Source organism: Hemibagrus wyckioides, linkage group LG26 (genome assembly GCF_019097595.1).
Source record: "Hemibagrus wyckioides isolate EC202008001 linkage group LG26, SWU_Hwy_1.0, whole genome shotgun sequence".
Taxonomy (NCBI): Eukaryota; Metazoa; Chordata; class Actinopteri; order Siluriformes; family Bagridae; genus Hemibagrus; species Hemibagrus wyckioides.
Genome location: NC_080735.1, coordinates 14,850,091 through 14,871,260, shown reverse-complemented (window position 1 = coordinate 14,871,260; position 21,170 = coordinate 14,850,091). Strand labels below are relative to the sequence as shown.

The 21,170-nt window shown below is 37.2% G+C and overlaps 1 protein-coding gene across 2 annotated transcripts; it reads right to left on the bottom strand.

Annotated features, from left to right (window-relative positions):
* Positions 1–13,593: 13,593 nt before the first annotated feature.
* On the bottom strand, positions 13,594–19,545 carry LOC131347256 (verrucotoxin subunit beta-like). Of its 2 annotated transcripts, none has more exons than XM_058381239.1 (12): positions 19,456–19,545; positions 19,197–19,289; positions 16,683–18,439; positions 16,444–16,563; positions 16,074–16,162; positions 15,781–15,979; positions 15,574–15,687; positions 15,363–15,464; positions 15,139–15,227; positions 14,840–15,023; positions 14,639–14,752; positions 13,594–14,407 (listed from the first exon to the last, which is right to left on the bottom strand). In XM_058381239.1, the coding sequence occupies exons 2-12, from the start codon at positions 19,285–19,287 to the stop codon at positions 14,363–14,365; spliced, it is 2,904 nt and encodes a 967-aa protein (XP_058237222.1). In that variant the 5' UTR covers positions 19,288–19,289; positions 19,456–19,545; the 3' UTR covers positions 13,594–14,362. The 2 variants fall into 2 exon arrangements, with proteins under 2 accessions (XP_058237222.1, XP_058237221.1); XM_058381238.1 differs by having other exon boundaries at positions 19,489–19,533.
* Positions 19,546–21,170: the final 1,625 nt, after the last annotated feature.

Below are 21,170 nucleotides of genomic sequence, written 5' to 3'. Positions count from 1 at the left end.
AGTAATTTAACACCTTCTGGTCAATCAGAATTGAGAAATTCAATGTTGCTGTGATGTAGAAATCCTCTCTGAAACCCTGTTTGTGTTCTTGTATTAAACTTGTGTTGTTTTTACCAATTTCTGAGTTTAGACCCAAAATGATTAGTCATTGTTCCTTTTAAAGCATTCCATAGAAAATGCTAGAAAACTTGAAATCCGTTTTAAAGGCCACTCCATCCAGTGCCATCTGGTGGCGATTCCAGATCATGTGACAGCCCAGTGTCACAGATGTGAAGTAGTTCTTGTTGGTCAACAACAAACAGGATGAACCACTGTACCATGTTCCTGTGTTTTTATTTCAGAACAATTCCTGTAGTGCTAAAATGAAGGAACGGAGAAAAATGATCAGGGAACCGTTTTTTTTTATTATTATTGTTATTATTAGCTCTGTAACAAGGAAATAATAAAATGGTGTAAAAGGTGTATAAATAAATCAGATAAGCCATAAAGGAATAGAGCATGTCATTTAAAGACTGGAAATAAAACAGAAGTTGAGAAAGCTCTGACAGAGATAAAAGTGTGAAAGCATCACACCTCATGCAGCGCCTGCTCTTGGAGTCACAGGCCTAGTTCTCTCTTTCTCTCTCTCTCTCTCTCACACACACACACACACACACTGCATACATCACTTCACTGCAGAAAAGATGGGTGGGGCAGTACTGCACTGCCCTTTATCACTCCTGTATCATATCCTCTAGGTGCACAGACACGCATGCGCACTCCGGGCCAACCACCCACACACACACACACACACACACACACATTCTCACCCAATTCACGCATCATTTGCTGCAATAGAGGTGTCAGGGTTTGGCTTGTCTTTTTAAACCTGATGCAAGTGCACCAACACACACCACACACACACACATTAAACTAATGTTTTGCACACATTTGTGAACATGACACCATTGACATTATATAACATTGCAGTGTATTTTTTTCCCCTTTAGGTTTCTGTTGCAGCACAGAACACAATAATGGCACTTTTTAAAGGTTCTCCAGAGCCTGAAAATTGCATTATGGTGTGCAACAAGGCTCTGTGTTGGGCCATATATTGTTTGTTTTTTTTTTATATTCAGTGCCTTGAAAATATATTGAACTAAAATAATGTTTGCTTTTTTTCACACTAATGGCACATAGTCGAACGTCACTTCAGCAGCCAGACTCAGCAGCACTGTTAATCAAAATGCACGACAAAGCAGCTTAAGAGGGGATTGTGAGAGGGGCTGTTCCAGATTAGGAGTAAAACACAATGATGTATGGTATGTTGTTAAAGATGAAAAATCTGCAAAATTAATTTAATTTTATTTTTTGGGTTTTAAATTTATTTATTTATTTATTTATTTATTTATTTATTTATTTATTTATTTTTGAAAAGGCAAATTTTAATTGCCTCCATGGAATCAGCTGAAATGTCACATACAGTATAAATGATATAATTATACATGCAGGATGTAATAGCATAAATGATCCGTAATAATTAGTAAATTTATTTATTAGTAGATTTGTGTGCAATCTTTGTTGTTGATCGCTGTTCATATGTCAGTGGTATTTTGGCAGTGTGCGCTTGGCAGGGTGATCACTGCCATTCTGACCTTGAGTCCCAGCAGTAAAGGTTAGATGTGGACACACACACACACCACACACACACACACGCACACACACCCCACACACACACATACACACAGAGAGACATTTTATTCCACAACCAAGCCATGGATAAAACAAATCTTTAGCCAAAATGATAATCAGGAGCAACTTATATTCTCTTAGCTGACACACTTCTAACCCAGTCTAAAGAAATAGACGTTAAAAAATTCTATCTGGTTAAAATATTAATACATTTTTGTTTTGGCGCTTTACATTAGACATTAAAAGTATAAAGCTAAACACTAGGTATTTACACTTTGTATTGTATAGAATTTAACACCAAATGTATGAGTCTTACCTCAGGACATGTCTGCTCATGACGCATGAAATGACCAGAAGTAAACAAGGTGTCAAAGGTGTTTTAAGCTAATGGATAACCATTTGCCAACTAAAACATTTTCCAATAGGAAGTGCATGTAACCCTTAGGTTAAAATCTCAGCATGATGCAATTCAAATAGAAGACACATGGAACAACCAGAGGTCACTGAATACAAGGACACAGACGTGCAAAGGTATGTTGCTTGAGGTTCAGAAGAATTAGGGTCAAGATATTATACAGATTTATCAAGCACTTTAAACAGAATGGGGAAAAGTATGATCTCTTTGACTTGGGGTTCTTGGGGACTATTTCAGAAACTGCTGATCTCTTGGGACTTTCACACACTACAGTCACTAGAGTTTACACCGAATTATGAGAATGATGGACAATGAAACATCATTTGATCATCAGAGGAGAATATTCAGACAGTTTTGAGTTGATAGGAAGGCTGCTGTGACACAAATAATCACCACGGTAAGGAGAAAAGCATCTCAACATGTCAAAGCTTGAGGTCGATGGACCACAATAGAAGAAGACCACATCATCCAAGAACAGGAATCTGTAGCTACAGTGGACACATGTAACTTTGGAGATTGGAAAAAGGCCAGGAAATGTGTTGTTGTTGTTGTTTTTATTTCATTAGTATTCAGGTGAGGTGAAAAAGGGCAAAGCAGCAAGCTGGTTGCCTCCAGCTACTGCAAATCCGTCCACCTTCAGAATGGGATTTCACCAGACAGAATAGATGTGAACCAACCATTAGTGTTTAATCAAGCAGAACCCGATGAACCGGGAATAAAAATAGAAACTCATGTAATAGGTAGAGGCAGAGTTATACAAGACTCTTATCCCATAACCCCCCTCACCAACACAGTGCAGTCTCAAATCAGTCAAATCCTGAAACATTGGACTAAAAATATTCAAAGTGAGATTATGTAAGCATTCACCTACACTGGTGTGAGAGCTGTAAATTAGTTTTGGAGCAATCAGTTGCCAAGAAAAAGTCAAATAGAGTCATCCATAAAGTGTGTACTTTAGTTTGCAGACAGTGTCACATGATCTCAACTGTAAATCTACCTGTTTATGGAAGTTAAACAGGGTAGGGACAATGTTCTGGAAAAGAGACATTTACTTTTACATCTATAGCCAATCAATTTTTTTGGATGTAGAAAATAACATCCTGCAGAGCAGCATTAAATCCATTATTTAAAGAAAATATAAAAAAATATTCCTCTGCTTAAAGAAGCCTGCCCACAAAAATGCTGACCGTTAGTCAGAGAAGCGACTCTGAACATGATGCTACCACCACCATGCTTTGGTCTCAACAAGGAGATTAATGGGTGTGGAAAATATTGTGAAACTTCTGCTTGAAAATGAGCATAATCAGGGATGTGATGGCTTACTGGTTAAGGTGTTGGCCCAATGGTCGGAAGGTTGTGAGTCTGAATCCCAGAAGATCCACCAAGCTGCTTGTGCTGAGTTCTTGAGTAAGGCCCTTAACTCTGTGTATAAAATGTCTACCAAATGCCGTAAATGTAATCATCTCTCCCTTGCCGTTCTCTAAATCTGAAACAAAACCCTTTTGTTTTTCTATAGTCTGTGTGTAAGAATCCAATTAGCACACATTAGAATAAACTCTTTTCTGAATACGATAACTGATCTCACCAGGCACAGATTAAATGTTATATCAGTTACCAGAGAAAAGCCAGAAATCAGATCATTCCCCCAGGATATGTGTTCAGACATAATTATCCATAGCACTGCATTGTCCAGCTCCACTGGTTTATGCAAATAGTATGTTAACGAGTCTGTCACGCCACTTCCAAAAGCCTTCCTATGCATATTTATATTTATGGTAATGCTTTTTCATGAGTTAATGGCTCCAGGATTTGATCTTTATTTAACACATTCCCCTGTTCCGTGCAGACATGCTGTATACGGTAATAGGCTTATAATAGGATTTTTGTTCTCACAAGAATCCTTGTGTGTTCCCGCTTTTGGAAAATGAGCTTCTTAGAACCAGATGTGAAGTCTTTTGTGCAGTGTTTGTCTTTCAAATGAGCCACGACGTGTGTAAAAAAACGTTCCATTTAATTCCACATAGATCAAATATAAACAAAATGGTTAAGCAATGGCAAAAAAAGAAAGAAAAAAGGAGAGGAAAAAAAAAAAAAAGAAAAATTCAGCCTTCCTAGCATAGACAGCTACTGGTATCAGTTAGCACCTCTCTTGTGAGCCATTATTGCACAACATTATTTATGACAGTCTTCAAGACAGAACATTTTGTGCTGTTCTATAAAAGGGAATTTTATTATTATTATTATTATTATTATTATTATTATTATTATTATTATTATTATTATTATTATTATTATTATTATTATTATTATTTTATATCTTAGCTTTGAGAAAAGAAAAACTTGGCTTGGTGAAGAGACAGCTGCTTATAGTTTCCACAAAATTACATAGATTTTATTCCACACAATTAAATGTAAATATAAATGGATAAAAGTATGACATTTCTTTCATTAATGCTTTATAAACCGGATTCTGCCAATTCTTCTGTAGTATAAGAGGAATAAAACACTCCAGGATGTTAACAGGCTAATAGGAAAAGAATTCCTGTTGTTTTCTCTAACAGTGTTTCTTATTCAAGGTTTATAATATGCAGTGTTGCGTCCTTTGCACACTAACAGTATTTATGTGTCCTGTTGTGTACTGCAATGTCTTTATATTGTACTATTGTGTATTTGTGTTGCCGGGAACTCCAAATCAAACGGCTAATTAGTTTCTGCTAACGACACAGCATGAGATGATTGAAAAGAAAGGCTTTTTTGTCATTAGACATATACACAAGTGTGCAGTATAAGAAACTGCTTTTCAACAAATGAGCTGAAAAACAGTTTAGAGCATTTGATGGATAAATGCAGTTTGCTGCTGATAGATTTTCTCTGTGGTTTAGCCTTTGTCTTTTGCTGATGGCTGCTGTCAAAGGATAACCCGGCTATGTGCGAAGGCTAGATGGTCATCACTTTGTGTGTGTGTGTGTGTGTGTGCGCATACATTAGTGTCAATCTGAAGGCCTGCAAGCACAAAGATGGCCTTGTATCAGGACAATCTGCTCACCTTTAAGCAAGAACGTGTCAAGGACTGCAGAGCGATAAAGCTCTCAGCGCCATCACACACACACACACACACACATAACAAATACCTCCCAAGCTCAAGGGAGTGATGAACACCCAGTCAGCAATTCTGTGGCAGCAGCAGAGTGAAAAATCAATACTGTAATAAATAGTGTGTGTGTGGATGTGAGTGTATGTGCATTTCATCTCGTGAATTAAAGACAGCTCTAAGAGAGCTGGTCTGGTCCGGTGAATAATTCAGGAAAATTTAACTTCGAAAATCTCTTAGTGTCATGGTTCATATACTACATCCTTGTTATAGTATTTCCCTTGACATTATCATCTTATTTATTTATACCTCTGTGCTGGTATTGGTCCAGGGGTTTGGATTCTCTCCTATAGCACTAGATCTCTCTGTGATGGATTATCATTCTACAGTAATTATCATTCTGGGACTTGAATGCTAGATGCCTGACAATTAAACTGAAAAAATTAGTTTTTTAAATGTCAGTAAGGAGATTGGGAAAGCGTCTCGGCATTCAGATATACAGCGATAACTTCTAGTTTTCTGAGACAGAAAAATCTTCAAAGCAGAATACTTTCTTAGAATCATGGTACATGATAAACTGCATCTCTTATTAACTTGACGTGAGGGAATGACCATTTGTAGCGGTTATAACATAAGTGATAACATGTTATAACACAAGTTACATTTTATTTGTACTAACGCAACCGCTGCTACTGCCATTTTTGCACACTTCATATTGTCATGCAGTATAATATATATTTTATATTTTCTGTTTTGTAGTTACATGTTGTATGTTGTTTATGTAGCACCAGAGAAACTTTCTTTCATTTCATTGTTCTGCATCAGTTATATGTGGTTGAAATGACAATAAAGCTTCTTGACTTGACTTGGTAATAATATATCATGGATGTTCCACAATGTTAAACATAGATATAAACCTATGATATGTTTTTTTTTTAATTAATGATTTATTTATTGTATTATATTCATTTTGCAAATTGTTAGCAGAATAACACTTTTAGGAAACCCCACTGCATATTCAGAGTGTTGACTTTCCTCTCCTTTGTATTTTGTCACATCACTCCACCCCATCATTGATTTTTCCCCCAATGCCATTATGTAATTTTTTCACAGCATGTCTTTTATTCCTCAGTAGACCTAATTTATGTTTTCTATAACAAAACATTAACATTTATCACCTTAAGTGACCAAAAAAAAAAACAGAAGGAAGGAAGGAATTGAAATACCATAAAATACTATAATGGCAAAACTGCTGATGGATCTGAAAGCTGAATTAATCTAATAGACATTCAATCTACACCCCACTCCCAGGCGGCCATGAGACAGAATGTCTTAAACAGCTTGAACTGAAGTAAAGCAATTACAGCAGGAGGGTTCCTCTGGGACCGGAGTCTTGACTTGATCGATAGCCAGTAACATCACTGTGATGCACCGTGCAATAGCTATTTAGATATCACAGGGTTAGTTGCAGCTGTGGCAGCATTTTCAGAATAAAAACAAAGAGCTGCTATTGGCAAGGAGATTCCCCAAGGCTGTTATGTAACGCAAACACTGCAGTAAAGGGCCGGTGTAAAAGCATACTCAACTGAGCTTTAAAATTCCAAATAAAAAGGTTTCTATAGCGAAGATTGTTACATATGACCGCTCACCTCCACTCAGTAGGGCCATGCTATGGCAAGGACGCCTTCAGGAGTAACAAAATGTTTTAGTAAACATTTCTAAAGTAAACCAACTTAATATTTGTTCAAACTTTGACAAAATTCACTGATTTTTTTTTGCCCCCTAGTGTTACCACCTTGGAGTCAATTAGTTATTATTCTTTAACATATAAATGACACACAGTAGAAAAATTTCTCAGTAACATGGACATTTTCTTTCGGAACATGGATGTGCACAAAATTTCCTCTTGTATACTGATACGGAAAGGCAGAAGAAGGAAGTGTAAAATAAACAGACGACATGGTGGCTCAGTCCTTAGCTCCTTGTTTTGACCCTAACCTCAGGCTACTGTTTGTGTTGAGTTTTGTGTTCATCCAAGTTAGTTTCCGCCCGGTTCTCCAGTTTCATCCTATTCCCTAAAAACATGGCTAAAAGTGGATTTTTAAACCACCGCAAGAGCTGCAGTTTTGGATTTTCTCTGATCCAGTCGTCTAGCCATCATAATTTGGCTCTTCGTCAAACTCACTCAAATCCTTGTCCATTTTTCCTGCGTCTAACACATCAACTTTGAGGACAAAATGTTCACTTGCTGCCTAATATATCCCACCCACTAACAGGTGCCATGATGAGGAGATACTCATAATGTTATTTCTGATCAGTGTATTTATTATATACTACTATAACAGTTATTATTATTATTAACCTACTATATTATATCATAACCTTCAACATTAGTGCCAGATGAGTCCTCATAAACCCCCTTTTTTCCACCCCAGCATTGTTCTTTTTCATAAATTCATTAAAGATGTGTTAATAAGTAACAGTTCCATGTCATTTGTTAGATTTTTGTGAAAGTATTTTTACCAAAAACCTCCTGAGGGTGAAGAGATTGATTTGTCCGCTGCACTACATCACACTTCTGCTAAGAAGCTTTTTAATAATTCACACTAACACTTTCTCTGGGCTCAGAAGAACCAAGTCTGCATTCAAGCAAGCCTCAGCATGCCATTATCACACTTCACTGAGCTAAAAGAACCTCAATTTACCCCAGTCTTTACAGCCACCGTCTATCTCTTTTCTCTGAAAGCGAGAGAGAGAGAGAGAGAGAGAGAGAGATTCAGGAATAAAAGGATTAAGATACCACAAGATCTTGTCACATCCTGGCAAAAAGCCCAAGCTTTAGATGTGTAGTGGTAGGAGTTCAGTAAAGCAGTGAATAGTAAGCTGTCAGTCAGAATAAGCTGAGCAGTGTATTGGGGACTGTGTCAGCTGTTGGTGATATAGTGGCAACAAATTCTGATTTTATTTGCTAACCCAAGTTGCTTATGTGATCTGATCCAGTATGTGTCAAACTCAAATGAGGCACCAGATCTGAACCATATCTGATAGCTGGTCGTTTAATTTATACCAAAACATGATTGTCAAGTTATCATCATTGTTATGGGAGGAAAGGTTCCATAACAAGGTCTCTTCAATCTGTACGGGGAAATACAGTAACCATTCAAAAAGAAAGCTGCAGGGTAGCAAGAAAAATAAATTAAAAAAAAGATCATAGACAAAGCAATGATACAAGTCTAGATCGTCAGTCCTAGAGTGGCTGTAGTGCTAACGCAAATTAGGCCTTAAGCCAAAATAAGAAGAGGCTAAAGACCACAATTATAGAATTATACTGGAAATAATGAAATCACATTTTTAAAAAATACTAATACTAGTAGAAAATAGTTTTTGATGTCATTAGGAGAGTCAGCATGGTGCTTCAAGAGCTATAATGTAAAGGTAACCAATAACAATAGTCACAAGAGATCAATAGCAAACTCTGCAGCAGACTCTGAATTATTGACTATAGACCTAGTTCTGTATCATTAACCAGTAGCAGCTACTGAGAGTCAAGACGTATTTGTGGCCTAAAGAGCTAGAGAGCTGATGTAATGCTTCAGAGTTCAACATTGGGTCCGCTTTATTAATTCTTCCAGAAGCCTCTGTTGCTTTATTGATTTTCTTTCCACATGTTTATAATGTTTTCCAATGTTTTCCCTGCTCGCAGTTCCCCTGTTCTCTCTCAGTGTTTTGCTTTCTGTGAGCTGCCCATTATTAATAACTGAGAATTGAGCTGCATTTTTACACCCAATCAAGTTTGTTTTTTTTTAAAAATCGCCTTGACAAGACCGAAGCGAGACAAGACGTCTTAGGTAAATATCCCAAATGGGTTTTTTTTGCTAATAACTTTTTTATTGAATATTTAATTATAAAAACAAACAAATACAATGCTTCAGGAGATTGGGGGGGGGGGGGGAAAAAAAATGATAAGCAAATAAACATGTAAACAAAATAACAAACAAAACATACATAGTTAGTGATAACACACATGGCTTCAGTTGACATACAACTAATCACTCTGTAAATTCTTTAACAAAATCTATAGCAGTCCAAGCATTAATTGTTTGAGGTGCAGCTTTATGAAATCTGGCTGTGTGATGAGTGATGTTAGAATCATAAACAAACAAATGTAATCCTGGGCATAAAGGAATATCTACCTTAAAAAGTAAGGAAAGAATATTGACCACATGGCGCCAAAACCTCCCAAAACATATGTATGTAATCCCCAATAGAGCTTGTATAGCAGTTTTTGCAAGCTTTATCACTGGACAGTTTCATAAAATCTCCCAAATATTTGATAAATATTTGATTTTTATTTCATAAAAAATGAAACAAGCATGATAAAAGCTACAGCTTTAATATATGTTATGTAATAATGCTATGATAGTCTACGCTGACTGAAGGTAGCATAGACAATGTGCTGGCAACATGATGCAACATATAATGTACAGTATATGAGGCAGTGAGTAAGAAACGTGTGAGAAGAAGGGATTTATGGCTGCATGGCTTCTCGTTCTCATTTTCATGCCCAGTTTTAATTTTAGAAATGTAAGCTCAGAGTTTATGCTTGTGAGCGATTTATATTGCCGTGCATTTTATAAGGTGGCTTTTTCAGGACATTTATTTGTAGTAAAAAATAAAGTTGAATTAATTTTTAAAAATGTTCTCGGGGTTTCCTTTTGTTAGATCAGAGATATGATTGCACAAAGATAATAAAAAGGGAATAAAAGCAAATAATGTCTTTATAATATCTTTTGGAACTTCTTTTTCCCTTCTTTATTATTTGATCTCATCCGCATGTTGATTTATGAATTTATTTAATAGGTTGATTGCTCATTTGGGTTTTTACAGGATGTGGTAGCTTAGTGGTTAAGGTGTTGGACTACTGATTGGAAGGTTGTGAGAAGTTTGAATCCCAGGTCCACTAAGCTGCCACTGCTGGGCCCTTAACCATCAATTTGCTCAGTTGTATGAGATGAGACTCTGTATATGGGCATCTGCCAAATGAATAAAATGTATAATGTACAGTTAAATTCACAGTTCTATAACCAACCTCAAGCCTTCTTTGAATTCCATCTCACACATGACTGGGTACAGGAACAGCTGTAAAACAGTTAATTCATCCAATTATCATGTGGTCCAAGAGCTTTGTTTAAACATCAGAACAGGGAAAATGTGATTTAAGTAACATCGACTGTGGGAGACAGTCGACAGTCCCCCTTTAGATGTGGAGCCACTGCTCCTCCACATCTAAAGGGGCCAGTTGAGGTGGCTTGGGCATCTGTTTCGGATGCCTCCTGGACGCCTCCCAGGGGAGGTGTTCCAGGCATGCCCCACCGGGAAGAGACCCCAGGGAAGATCCAGGACACGCTGGAGGGACTATGTCTCTCAGCTGACCTGGGAACACCTTGGAATTCCCCCGGAAGAGCTGGAGGAAGTGGCTAGGGAGAGGGAAGTCTGGGCATCCCTGCTTAGACTGCTGCCCCTGCGACCCGGCTACGGATAAGCAGGAGACAATGATGATGATGATGATGATGATGATGATGATGATGATGACCTCCTGGCACTTTAACACACAACAGTCTCTAGAGTTCATGCAGAATGTTGTGAAAAAGCAAAAAAAAAACAAAAAACCTTGCAGTGTGTCAGTTCTTTGGGAGGAAACCACTGGTCAAATAGACAGAAAAAAAGGAGAATAGTTCCAGCTGACAGGAAGATGACTGTAGCTCATATAAACACTCTTTACAACCATGCTGAGCAAAAAAGCATCTTAGAACACACAACATGTTGCGATAGATCCAACCCTGACATAGATGGGCTGTAGTAACAGAAGACCATGTCGAGTTCTCCTTCCATTAGCCACTCTATTCCACCACTGAAGTTCAAGCCTCCATATCTGTCTTTACCACTCTAATCCCTGCCACGCTTACAATTTAGTCACATATAAGAAATAGGTTTTATCCACTTTGTGATAAATTAAGTGCAGGCACCAGGGATGTGCATCCACAAAAAAATGCTGCATATGTCAATGATGATAAGCTATGTAAGAACTACTTAAAGGAGCAGTATGAATGCTGTGCAGAGCAATTTTACATTACATCATATAACATTAAAACATACACTGTGCAGCAAACAGTATTAAAAGCATCAAGGTGTCCAAGCTTTAGACTGGTACAGAAATAGAGAGCTGCATACGACTTGAATTAATTTGCAGCCTGGTGAAGACGAGGCATGCGGCTGAGAGCAAGCTGTGTGAATTAATCAGGCTCTGCTGAAAATAACGTGCCACACCCAGCCACTCGAGGATAAGACGAGGAGAGAGAAGAGAAGAGAAAAGCACCTCACAGCTGTATGAAGCAGCCAACACCCACCCTGCATGAACACACTGCGGTACAGATAAACACTCATAAACATACCACAAGGGTATGTTTTAAAATGACTCTCTTATGGACTGGCTTCCAGTCTTCGCTCTTTATTTCTCTCACATCTGCAGTCGACTTCAGAACTACAAATTCGCTCTCAAATTAACACACAAAGCGACTTGACTGGACTTAATATCACCGGCTGCATGCTATCATTGTGTCATAGATTAGTGGTCAGTATTCATAAGCATATTTCAAGGCTACAGTCATACCATATGTCAAATCTTTTCCTTTTTTAATTTCTGATAGTTAAATGTACTGTCCATATAGTGTCTATATATGTCTATATAGTAAAATGTACAATATATGAAATGTATTCAATTTATTTTAAATAGATACGTTACATAGTATTATGTGAATAAAGGTAGTGCTGGAGGGTGGGGGCGCAAGAATTTTGGACCTTTTTAAAGTGATATCAAAACGTAATGTACTGAAAACTCATGGGAATTTCTATGTATCTATGTATCTATGTATCTATGTATCTATGTATCTATCTATCTATCTATCTATCTATCTATCTATCTATCTATCTATCTATCTATCTGTGTGTGTGTGTGTGTGTGTGTGCAGTTTCAAAAGGCAGCACAGGGTCAACAAGCAGATATCAAAAGACAGACAAGCACAAAAGGGAGATCCTATGAGTAATCGGAGGTCAGGTGCAGAGGTCAGGAGATATCCAAAATCCAAGCAGGTAAACAGTGAAACAGAACTAGGTCAAGTGCTGCCCATGTGCGGTATAAACAAATCAGACAGGAAGGTAATGTGACCATAGAAGATGTGTACTAGAACTTGGGAGCATATGTGATAAAAACCTGTAATGAATTCTGTTTTTAAGTGGATTTTCAGAGAAATCTGCACTACAGTATATGGCTATAAATATGTGGTTGCCCGACCCCTGTATGTGGTCCTTTGTATGGGATGTCTTTATGTGCTATAGGAATCCAATTTCCCTTGGTTTAGGGTTAGGGTTAAAGGTTGGCAGAACTTGAGTGGATGAACTGAGGTGACCTGCTGAGAGCCCTGATAGGAGCCTATTGTTCTGAAAATTAAATTTACGCTGTAGTTGTTATGGGGTCATTTAAAATTCTGTTACTCTGGAGTGGTTACCTGGCTGAAAAGGATTGATTACCTCTGCTTGAGATAACACAACAGCACATTAAATCATAACACAGCAGCAAACCAACCGCTGGCTGCTGTTTACAAATACTGGATTTTACTGATTTATGATAAAACGTTCAAATGTTACAACAATCCTAAGGAATAAATCTGGGGGAAGATGCAGGGTGGCCAAAGCTTGGGGTTATATGATATTCATCATGTCTTCTTGGAGCCTAAAAAAAAATGTAGGGCTCCCTGTACTAACCATTCCCAAGATTATGTTACTTCTTCTTGAAACTTTAAAGCGGTTTAAAGCCGAGGATATACATATAAAACACACCATAAGCATCAATTTATTTGATTTAAATTGTGTGTATGGTTATTTATATCAGTATAGCCTAAAATGCTAAATGTGCTAAAACATATTATGGGTAGTTTGTAATTGCTTAAACAGATTTAATCTTGTTATAGCATTTATGTCCACAAGGTGGCAACAACATCCCTTCAAAAGGCAGCTTTGTCTCTAGGAATACAGTATGTTGAATTTCTTTCTATATTAAGGAAATGGCATTACACAGGTCATTTATTATAAACGTCTATCTGTCCTATTCTCAGCACACCTTGATGTACTATTCTGGGGTGTGTAGGTCTCTCTCTCTCTCTCTCTCTCTCTATCTGTATTTTATACAATATATTAAGATACCTTTAAGGAGAAACACAGACATCAGGTTTAATATTCATAAGGAAATAAAGAAGTAACACACAGACAATGTTTTATGACTATTTATTTATTGATTATGACCATTATGTTGAAGTAAATATTTTTTATGATTCAAATGCAAGATAAAGAACTGGATCATATCATAATACATTTGACTAATTCAGTGGTTATTATATATATATATATATATATATATATATATATATTAAATGATGAATATGTCGTATAGAGCAATTTTTTCTTTTTTCTTTTTTTTAAAGAGACGTGCATTGAGTGCCCTCTGCAGGTCCCACATTGTATTACAACAGCATTTCAGGTAGAACTGAAACAGTGAAAGATGCAAAGAAATAGCAAATGAGTAAAGAAACAGCAAAGAAAGCAAAAAAAAAAAGGCAAAAAAAAAAAAAAGGTTCGACCTCATTTTATGGTGCGAGGTACGAAAGGACAAGCAAATATTGAAGCGTGAAAATTAGCTAATTTTTTGCCTTAATTAACATTGCAGACTTTCGCGATGTTTCCCTAAATCATGGGGAAAATTTGTGAATGCATGTTTGGTTAAAATAGTCAAAAACAGACTTCCATTACACTGGAATCTTGGGTTTAAATGGATTTATCTAAAAAATTTAAATAAAATAAAATAAAATACTGCTGCCATCATTTTTGCTGCAAAAGTATCGACTTGCTAGTAATGAACTACTTGTTCACCGTCTATATTATTGAAGTAAGAGTTCTTAAGAGTAAGAACTGTAAAACTGTTGCAAAGAATGTATAGCGTGTTCATTTCTAACCACAAGAAGCAACAAAGTCCACATGAGAAAGTTGTGTCCATGAATTCTGAAATCCTTGAGCACAGAGTGAAACAAAAGTCCTTCAAATGTACTCGAAGCTTCACTGATGATTAGAAATCCTCAAATGTTGGCAGGCAGTTTTATTTGCATGTTTACGTCGCCCACCTGGTAGGAAAAGAAACAGAATAAAGAATTACTTTCTTGAACTTTTTGCAAAAAAAAAAAATGTTAACTATAGAGGAAGTACAGAACTCAACATTAGACAGACATTTTCTTGTTACCCAAAAGACCAATGATAAATGTGTGAGGAGTAAAAAAGAATGATGACGATGATGATTATTAATATTAGTACACACATAGATTGTAAATAATAATCACCATATAAAAATGACTTACTTCAACAACTGAAAAGTTGTTCATGAAGACGTCTCCAATGATCTTAATGTTATTCACTTTCTCAATTGGAAAACGGTGACTGAACGTAGAGAGCGGGAGGCCATTCACAATTATCTGAACAAACCAAATGTAAACTTTATTAAATCCATTTGCTTAAATTCTTGAGTTTATTTCTTTTTTTTTCCCCCCATAATATCTCACCTCATAGCCTGTTGAATTAATAAAGTACAAGATATCGCAGGCTCCGCCATTGACAAATGGGCCTCCTGGATTTTCTATGCTTTTTTCCCATGTGCCATTTCTGCAGCTGTCATAGACCACTGCATTCTTTCGGGGGTTGAAGTGGAAAGCAATGTCATTGTCCGCCATCAGATTTATTGCAAAGCTGAAAGAAATTGTTTAGACATGTAAATGACTGTATCAGATTCGAGTGAGAAATTTTAATCTTACATATTGGTTTTCATTCAAAGTGTCCTGAAGTGGAAAGAGATTTAGCGTACCAATCGTAACCTGAAGGAACAACCCCTTGGAAGAACAAAGCCACACCAGGTCTTAAAGGTACTGGGAGTTTTGCAGTGTAAGCTGTTTTCTGTTGCGATAATAAGCATTGTTGGTTTATTCCATGATAAATCTCCATTACTGCACTTGTATTATCATTCAAATACAAATGTATTCAGGCATTTTAAATTTCACATGAAACTTTCTTTAATTATCAATTACTCACAGGGTTGCTGACTGGATACGGCACATCAGACTGGATGCTAGAGTTCACTGTACGTGAGGTGCCAGAGGCTAGTTCCTTTCCAAAAGTAGAAAAGCTCCAATTCTGGAGAGAGCAGACACGTTATAAATGCTTATAGAAACTGTGCTTATAAAAGCTTTTGAAAACACGTACACACTCACACTGAAGAGTTGGAGTATACAGTATATCTTACCGGAATAGTTCCCATGACGTTAATGACGGTGTCTCCATAAATGTGAACTGTATTCACTTTCTCCACTGGCAGGCGATGCTTGAACAGGTAAATCTTCTGCCCATTTATATATACCTGGAAAGTACAGATGAAAAGTGTCATTCTTATAAACAGATTTTAATTACTGTTTATATTGTGTGGTTCCACTTATTATTTTAATCTGCATACCTCCCAGCCTTCTGGGTTGATCCAAAAAAATATATCAAAGGCTGATCCTTTGGTAATGGGAGACCATGTTAAGCGTTCTGCGTTGTCCCAGGTCTGACCCCTTCGGGTGCTGAAGAGCATTGATTCACCAAAAGTCACAAACATGTGAAGAGTGACATTGCCAGCTTCCCTTGTCCCGGCTATAAGATTCGTTTCAAAGCTGTGTGTAGAATAAAAAAATAATTAAATACAATACATAACCTTCTGTCAATATTCTGTCAATATCAGTGTGACCGCTTAACATGAACACATACAATTTTCCTGTTGAAAGAGCCGTCCCTTGGAAATAGAAGGCCATTCCGGTTTTCACGTCTCCAGTAATTGGGCCAGTGTAAGGAATGCTCTGTGGTTAGTAAAAGCACATCAAGTGGTGGTCAGTAATAAACATCAAGTGGTGATATAATGTTTTATTTTTTTTTATCTAAACCAGACAACACTGATTTAAACGAAGCAAGAACAATAGAGAGTAGAAACTTTAGTAAGATTAGGCCATGAGGCCATGTATATTTATACATTCCATTTACTAAAGTAAAGCTATTTGCACATAATGGTGCAGTCCACATAGTCCAGTTTTAGCATTATATTAGACATTAGGGGATTTTGTTTTGAACTGTTGTTACTCACAGGATTGTTTATAATGTTTGCAATCTCTGACTTGATCGTAGAGGAAGACCATCGTGACAAGCCCATATTGGTCACTATATTAGTCCTTAGATAATTAATGAGTGAAGGCATGGAGAGGTTCTGTGGGTAAAAAAAAATGATGTACCGCATAATTAAATAAATTATATATTTACTTACTACCAAATTCATATGCATGCATGAATAGTAATAATTAAAAATATGTTATAATCTTTACTGACCCATTGGCTCAATGTGAAATCGGCCTTCCCAGTAAAAGAGAAAGGGACATAATCGCTGGGTTCACTCACTCCCAGAATACCAACAGCTCTGTATCGGACCCAGTATTGTTCTATTGGCTTAAGTCCACTCAGTGCAAAGCTGGTATATGCATCTGGAGTTGTGACGACTGTCCAGTCAGCATCAGTTGTTGTATCAGTTGGCTGGGAATTTCTGTACTCAACTCTGTACTGTACTGTCTCTCCAGTTGGAGATTTTGATAACGTTACAAAGGGTTTCCCATCACGTGTCTCCAACACAGGTACAGCAGGCTTGGATACAGGAAGGAACTTACTAGTTTTGAGAGCACCATACTGATAAAGTCGGATGGAGGTTCCTGGATTGCTGGGGTCTGGTATGGAGGCAATGACGCACTTGATTCTCTTCTCATTTTTAGTGATCTTGCAAAAATTGGTAAAGAGAGAAAGATTCTGCCTCATTCTTGCAGAGATTTCAAGAGACGTGAACCAAGGCTGTGCAGCTGGGTATGAGAAAGCTTTAGTAATTTTTTGTCCAAAATTTGCCATCGCTGGAGAATTCACAAAGCTTTGTGCAGCCACAAGGTAGGGGTCTTCACTGTTTAGAGAGGTAAATGTCAAGCAAACCACTGAATCAGCATTAGGATCAAAGAGAATGGAATTAAATAACCCTTCGGATGACAAAAATGTGATGTCCTTCAGCGAACTGGTATAGGAAGTCAGTACATTTATTTCAGTTGTAATGCTATCTAACCATTTGTTCATGCTGGTAGCAGTAAAGGGTGACATGCCATGGTTGCTCAGGATGTCTCCCAGTGCCTTGTTCTCAAGTGTTCCATTCCGAATGCCTGGCAAAATGTTGACCAGTGCCTTCTGTAATGTTATCTTATAACAACTGTGTAATTCCTTAAACTGTTCCAAACTTTTCTTGACATCAGGGAAACTGGCTGTAATTGGGTTTTTGAGCAAATCATTGAATTTTCTGTCTGCTTCAGCAAGCTCCTCCAACACACTCTCTGTTTTAGACACCAGGCTCAAAGTGATTTCTCTCACCAACTTAGCAGCCTTAGTATTCAAAAGTGTGAGAGGATACAGCCACACAGTCAGTGGCACACCTTTAGAGTTTCTTTCCTTCAGCAGACTGGGCAACCTTTTGCATGCTCTCAGAGCCTCTGTGTATGTAGTGGGGTTCTCTTCAAGCTCATAGTCACCATAAAATGTGACATTTATATTTTCAGCTAGGTTCTTTTCTTCTGCAGTCATCTTAAGGGATGCTTGCCCCTCAATTGAAATGGTAGGAATCTTCTTGACCACTGCATAAAGGCTTCCTTCAGCAGCCTGTTTGTTCTCATTTTGTGAGGCTGTATAATCAAACACCATGAAAGCAGAAGCTCCATACAGTACAGCTGTAACTACATGAGTGGCTGTTTTCTGCTCGAATACTTGTGGATAGGCGATATTACCAAGCTCCTTCATTGTAAGTTGTTCGAATTTTGTTGTCTGGCTGTACTGCATAGTAATTCTGCACTGACGTGCTGAGCTTTTAGAATCCTGTAGGTATTTGGCTGATCCTCCAACCTCCACTAAACCACCTAAGAAACTGGCTTTTAGGGAAGCGTTCACATCTAGGAGGTTGGCCTTATCGGTGACACTGTCAGAGGCAGCAAGCTTGACAAATGTTTTAGTCTGGTCGTGCACATCAATATCATCACGCAATGCATTCTTGTCCCATAAAGTGATACCTGAACAAAAGAGTGTTGAGAAATGACAGATCTATCACAAATTGATTTTTATAATATTTGTAATATTACAAATAATATTAAAATCTTTTTAAACTAGCAGACACACTTGATACTGGTCTGTATTATACTGTATAGAATCCTAGTGTCTGGGTCTAAATAGTTCAATTAAATATTGAATATATAAACTTAATCAAACTCTCAAAATAGCCAATAGTGTAACCAATAGTTATTTAATAATGACCTTTTAACTAAATACCTATTTCCACCTATATCTAGTTGTGTGTCTATTATGCCAATATGCAAGCACATAAAAGTACAAGTAAATGTCCACCATTTAAAAGCGTCATATACATTGCCATTCCCATTATAAAATCTCCATTTCCCAAAACATATATGAAGAAAAAGACAGAAATTGAAATATATTTGGTAGGTTCATGCCTCTTGACCCTTCAGTGACCCCTTTTCAGACTTTCTCAAAGTTTACCTTAAATTTAAGGGTAAAGAATTTCAAGTAAGTGTTGTGATCCAATATATCAGTGTTACTTTGAAACCCTGTTAAGATGCCAATAGCCTAGTTTAATATACCAATATAACATTAATGACTACTATATATTTTTTTTAATCGAATTTGAACATAAAGCATTCTCACCATAAACCCTCCCCCTACTTTTACACAAACAAGTGAGTAAAATCGTTCTTACTTAATGAATTATAAACATTACCATCTGCATAATTACACTATAAATGAAAGCTTTACCTGGAATAAAAGCATCATTGCGGCAGTCATACAGCATGCCAGGATACAGGGCCCTTCCCAGGGCTGCCATCTCAATGATTTTGGGCTCCATGGCTGTCAAGAAAAACACATTGTAATTAATAAATATTTCTGAATAATCTATGATGATTGATGATGATCCAGATGAAAGGAATATATTTTTCTCATGATTTATATACATATAAAACATATAGTGTTCATATATAACTATAAAGATAAATAGAGAGATAGAGCTACTTACTTATATATATATATATATGTGAGTATATGAGACCTGTTGTTCCCAGTTGTGTTCTTCTCTGCTTCTAATCTGAACCAGGTTCCTCTGAAATTTATCTTGGTTTTGGAGATATTTATAGCGCTAGTTTAAACTCCTTACAGTAATTTAAGGCAAATAATCTGGGCATGTGATCAAAAGGATAATATGTTTTGCAGGCAAACTTTGTGTGATCCACCTTGTGTTTGCAAATTGCCTGGTATTGCTAGTCAGGAAGCTTCAGGGTAAAGTTCACAGAGTATTGCAGATACTCTTTAGAATGGAATGCAAAAGAACCTAACTTGTGTTTGTGAACCTGTGCTGTTTCCACATACCCATATAGCCTAAACTCCGCTTTATATACAAACACTGGGAACATATGTGGTGGGAACATCACATTATCTTCTGTTCTTTGTCAAAACTCATTTTAAGCAAGATATGTATTTTATGCAAGACCAATACTGTGGGAGCAACTGTGTCATTTGCATTCATTTAAAACTAGCTTAACAAATCAAACCTAATGTTCCAATTTAATTATCTGTCATGCGTAGTCAAAACTGTACTGCAGGCAGTGGCCTGGATTGCTTAAGATCATACCATTTCACCAGAGCTTGTTGCTTGAAGGATAACCCTAACCCTAACCACTGTACCTGTCACTCAAGGTGTGCCCCAAGGTTCAGTTTTTGGGCATATGATCAAACAATAATATCTTTATCTGACAAACTTTGCGTGATCCACCTTGTGTTTGCAAATGGGCTAATATTTTTGTCAGGGAGCTTCAGGGTAAGATAAACTTCACACAGTATACATAACTAATGTAGAACATGAAATGTAACAGACCCTAACTGGTGCTTGTAAACATGTGTTGTTGTCACATACCAATACAGCCTCAAGCATGCTTTAAATGCAGACTCCAGGGACATATGTGCTGGTAACATCACATTATCTTCTGTTTTTTTTGTTGAAACTCAGTTTAAGCCAGATACTTTATGCAAAATCAATACTGTGGGATCAACTTTGTCATTTACATTCATTTAAAATTAGCTTAACAAGTTGAACCTAATGTTCCAATTTCATTATCTAATAATAAAAACTGTACTGCAGGCAGTGACCTGGAATGGGTTGGATCATACAGAACATTTTGCTTGAGGGTTACTTTGCCACTGTGTCTGTGACTCAAGGTGTGCCCCAAGGCACCCAGGTTTTTTTTTTTTGGTTTTTTTTTACATATTATCTAATAACCAAATATTCTGTAGTAAGGGTCTCACCATTCATTGGTTTGTTGACACCCTTGATGGCCCTAAATCAGTTTTTTGATGTTCTTTGCTCTGCTCTCATGCTCTGCATTGAATTTTATACCACCCCTAAACTATGCCTTCATCTAGTAACAGTTAGGTCAAAGGAGTCTAAAAAAGAGACAGATATTAGGAGTGACTTACAGAAGTGCTTTTGGAGTCTCTATCAATAAATATATTAATTCTGCTTAACTTGGTCGTGGACCAGTCAGCAGACTGGTGAGATCAGTGAACATCTGGTAACTGGTGACATCAGATGACTGGTGACATCAAAATAACTAGGCACAGTCAGCCCCAGAAACTGCCTCACCTACTTTGGGACTGCCCATGCTCCCCAAGCCTGCCCATGGCCCAAGCAAATGCCCAGTTACCATGCTTTCACCCTTCAAATTGCACTTTGCTGTG

Bases quoted from the DNA above. Each gene is read 5' to 3' on its own strand.
- LOC131347256 (XM_058381239.1), bottom strand. From the start codon at position 19,287: ATGGAGCCCAAAATCATTGAGATGGCAGCCCTGGGAAGGGCCCTGTAT. The intron at 16,564-16,682 runs GTCAGTAAAGAT...TTTTACCCACAG, and splicing joins ATTTCACATTGAGCCAATGG to AACCTCTCCATGCCTTCACT. The intron at 15,688-15,780 runs GTATGCAGATTA...TGTACTTTCCAG, and splicing joins TCAACCCAGAAGGCTGGGAG to GTATATATAAATGGGCAGAA.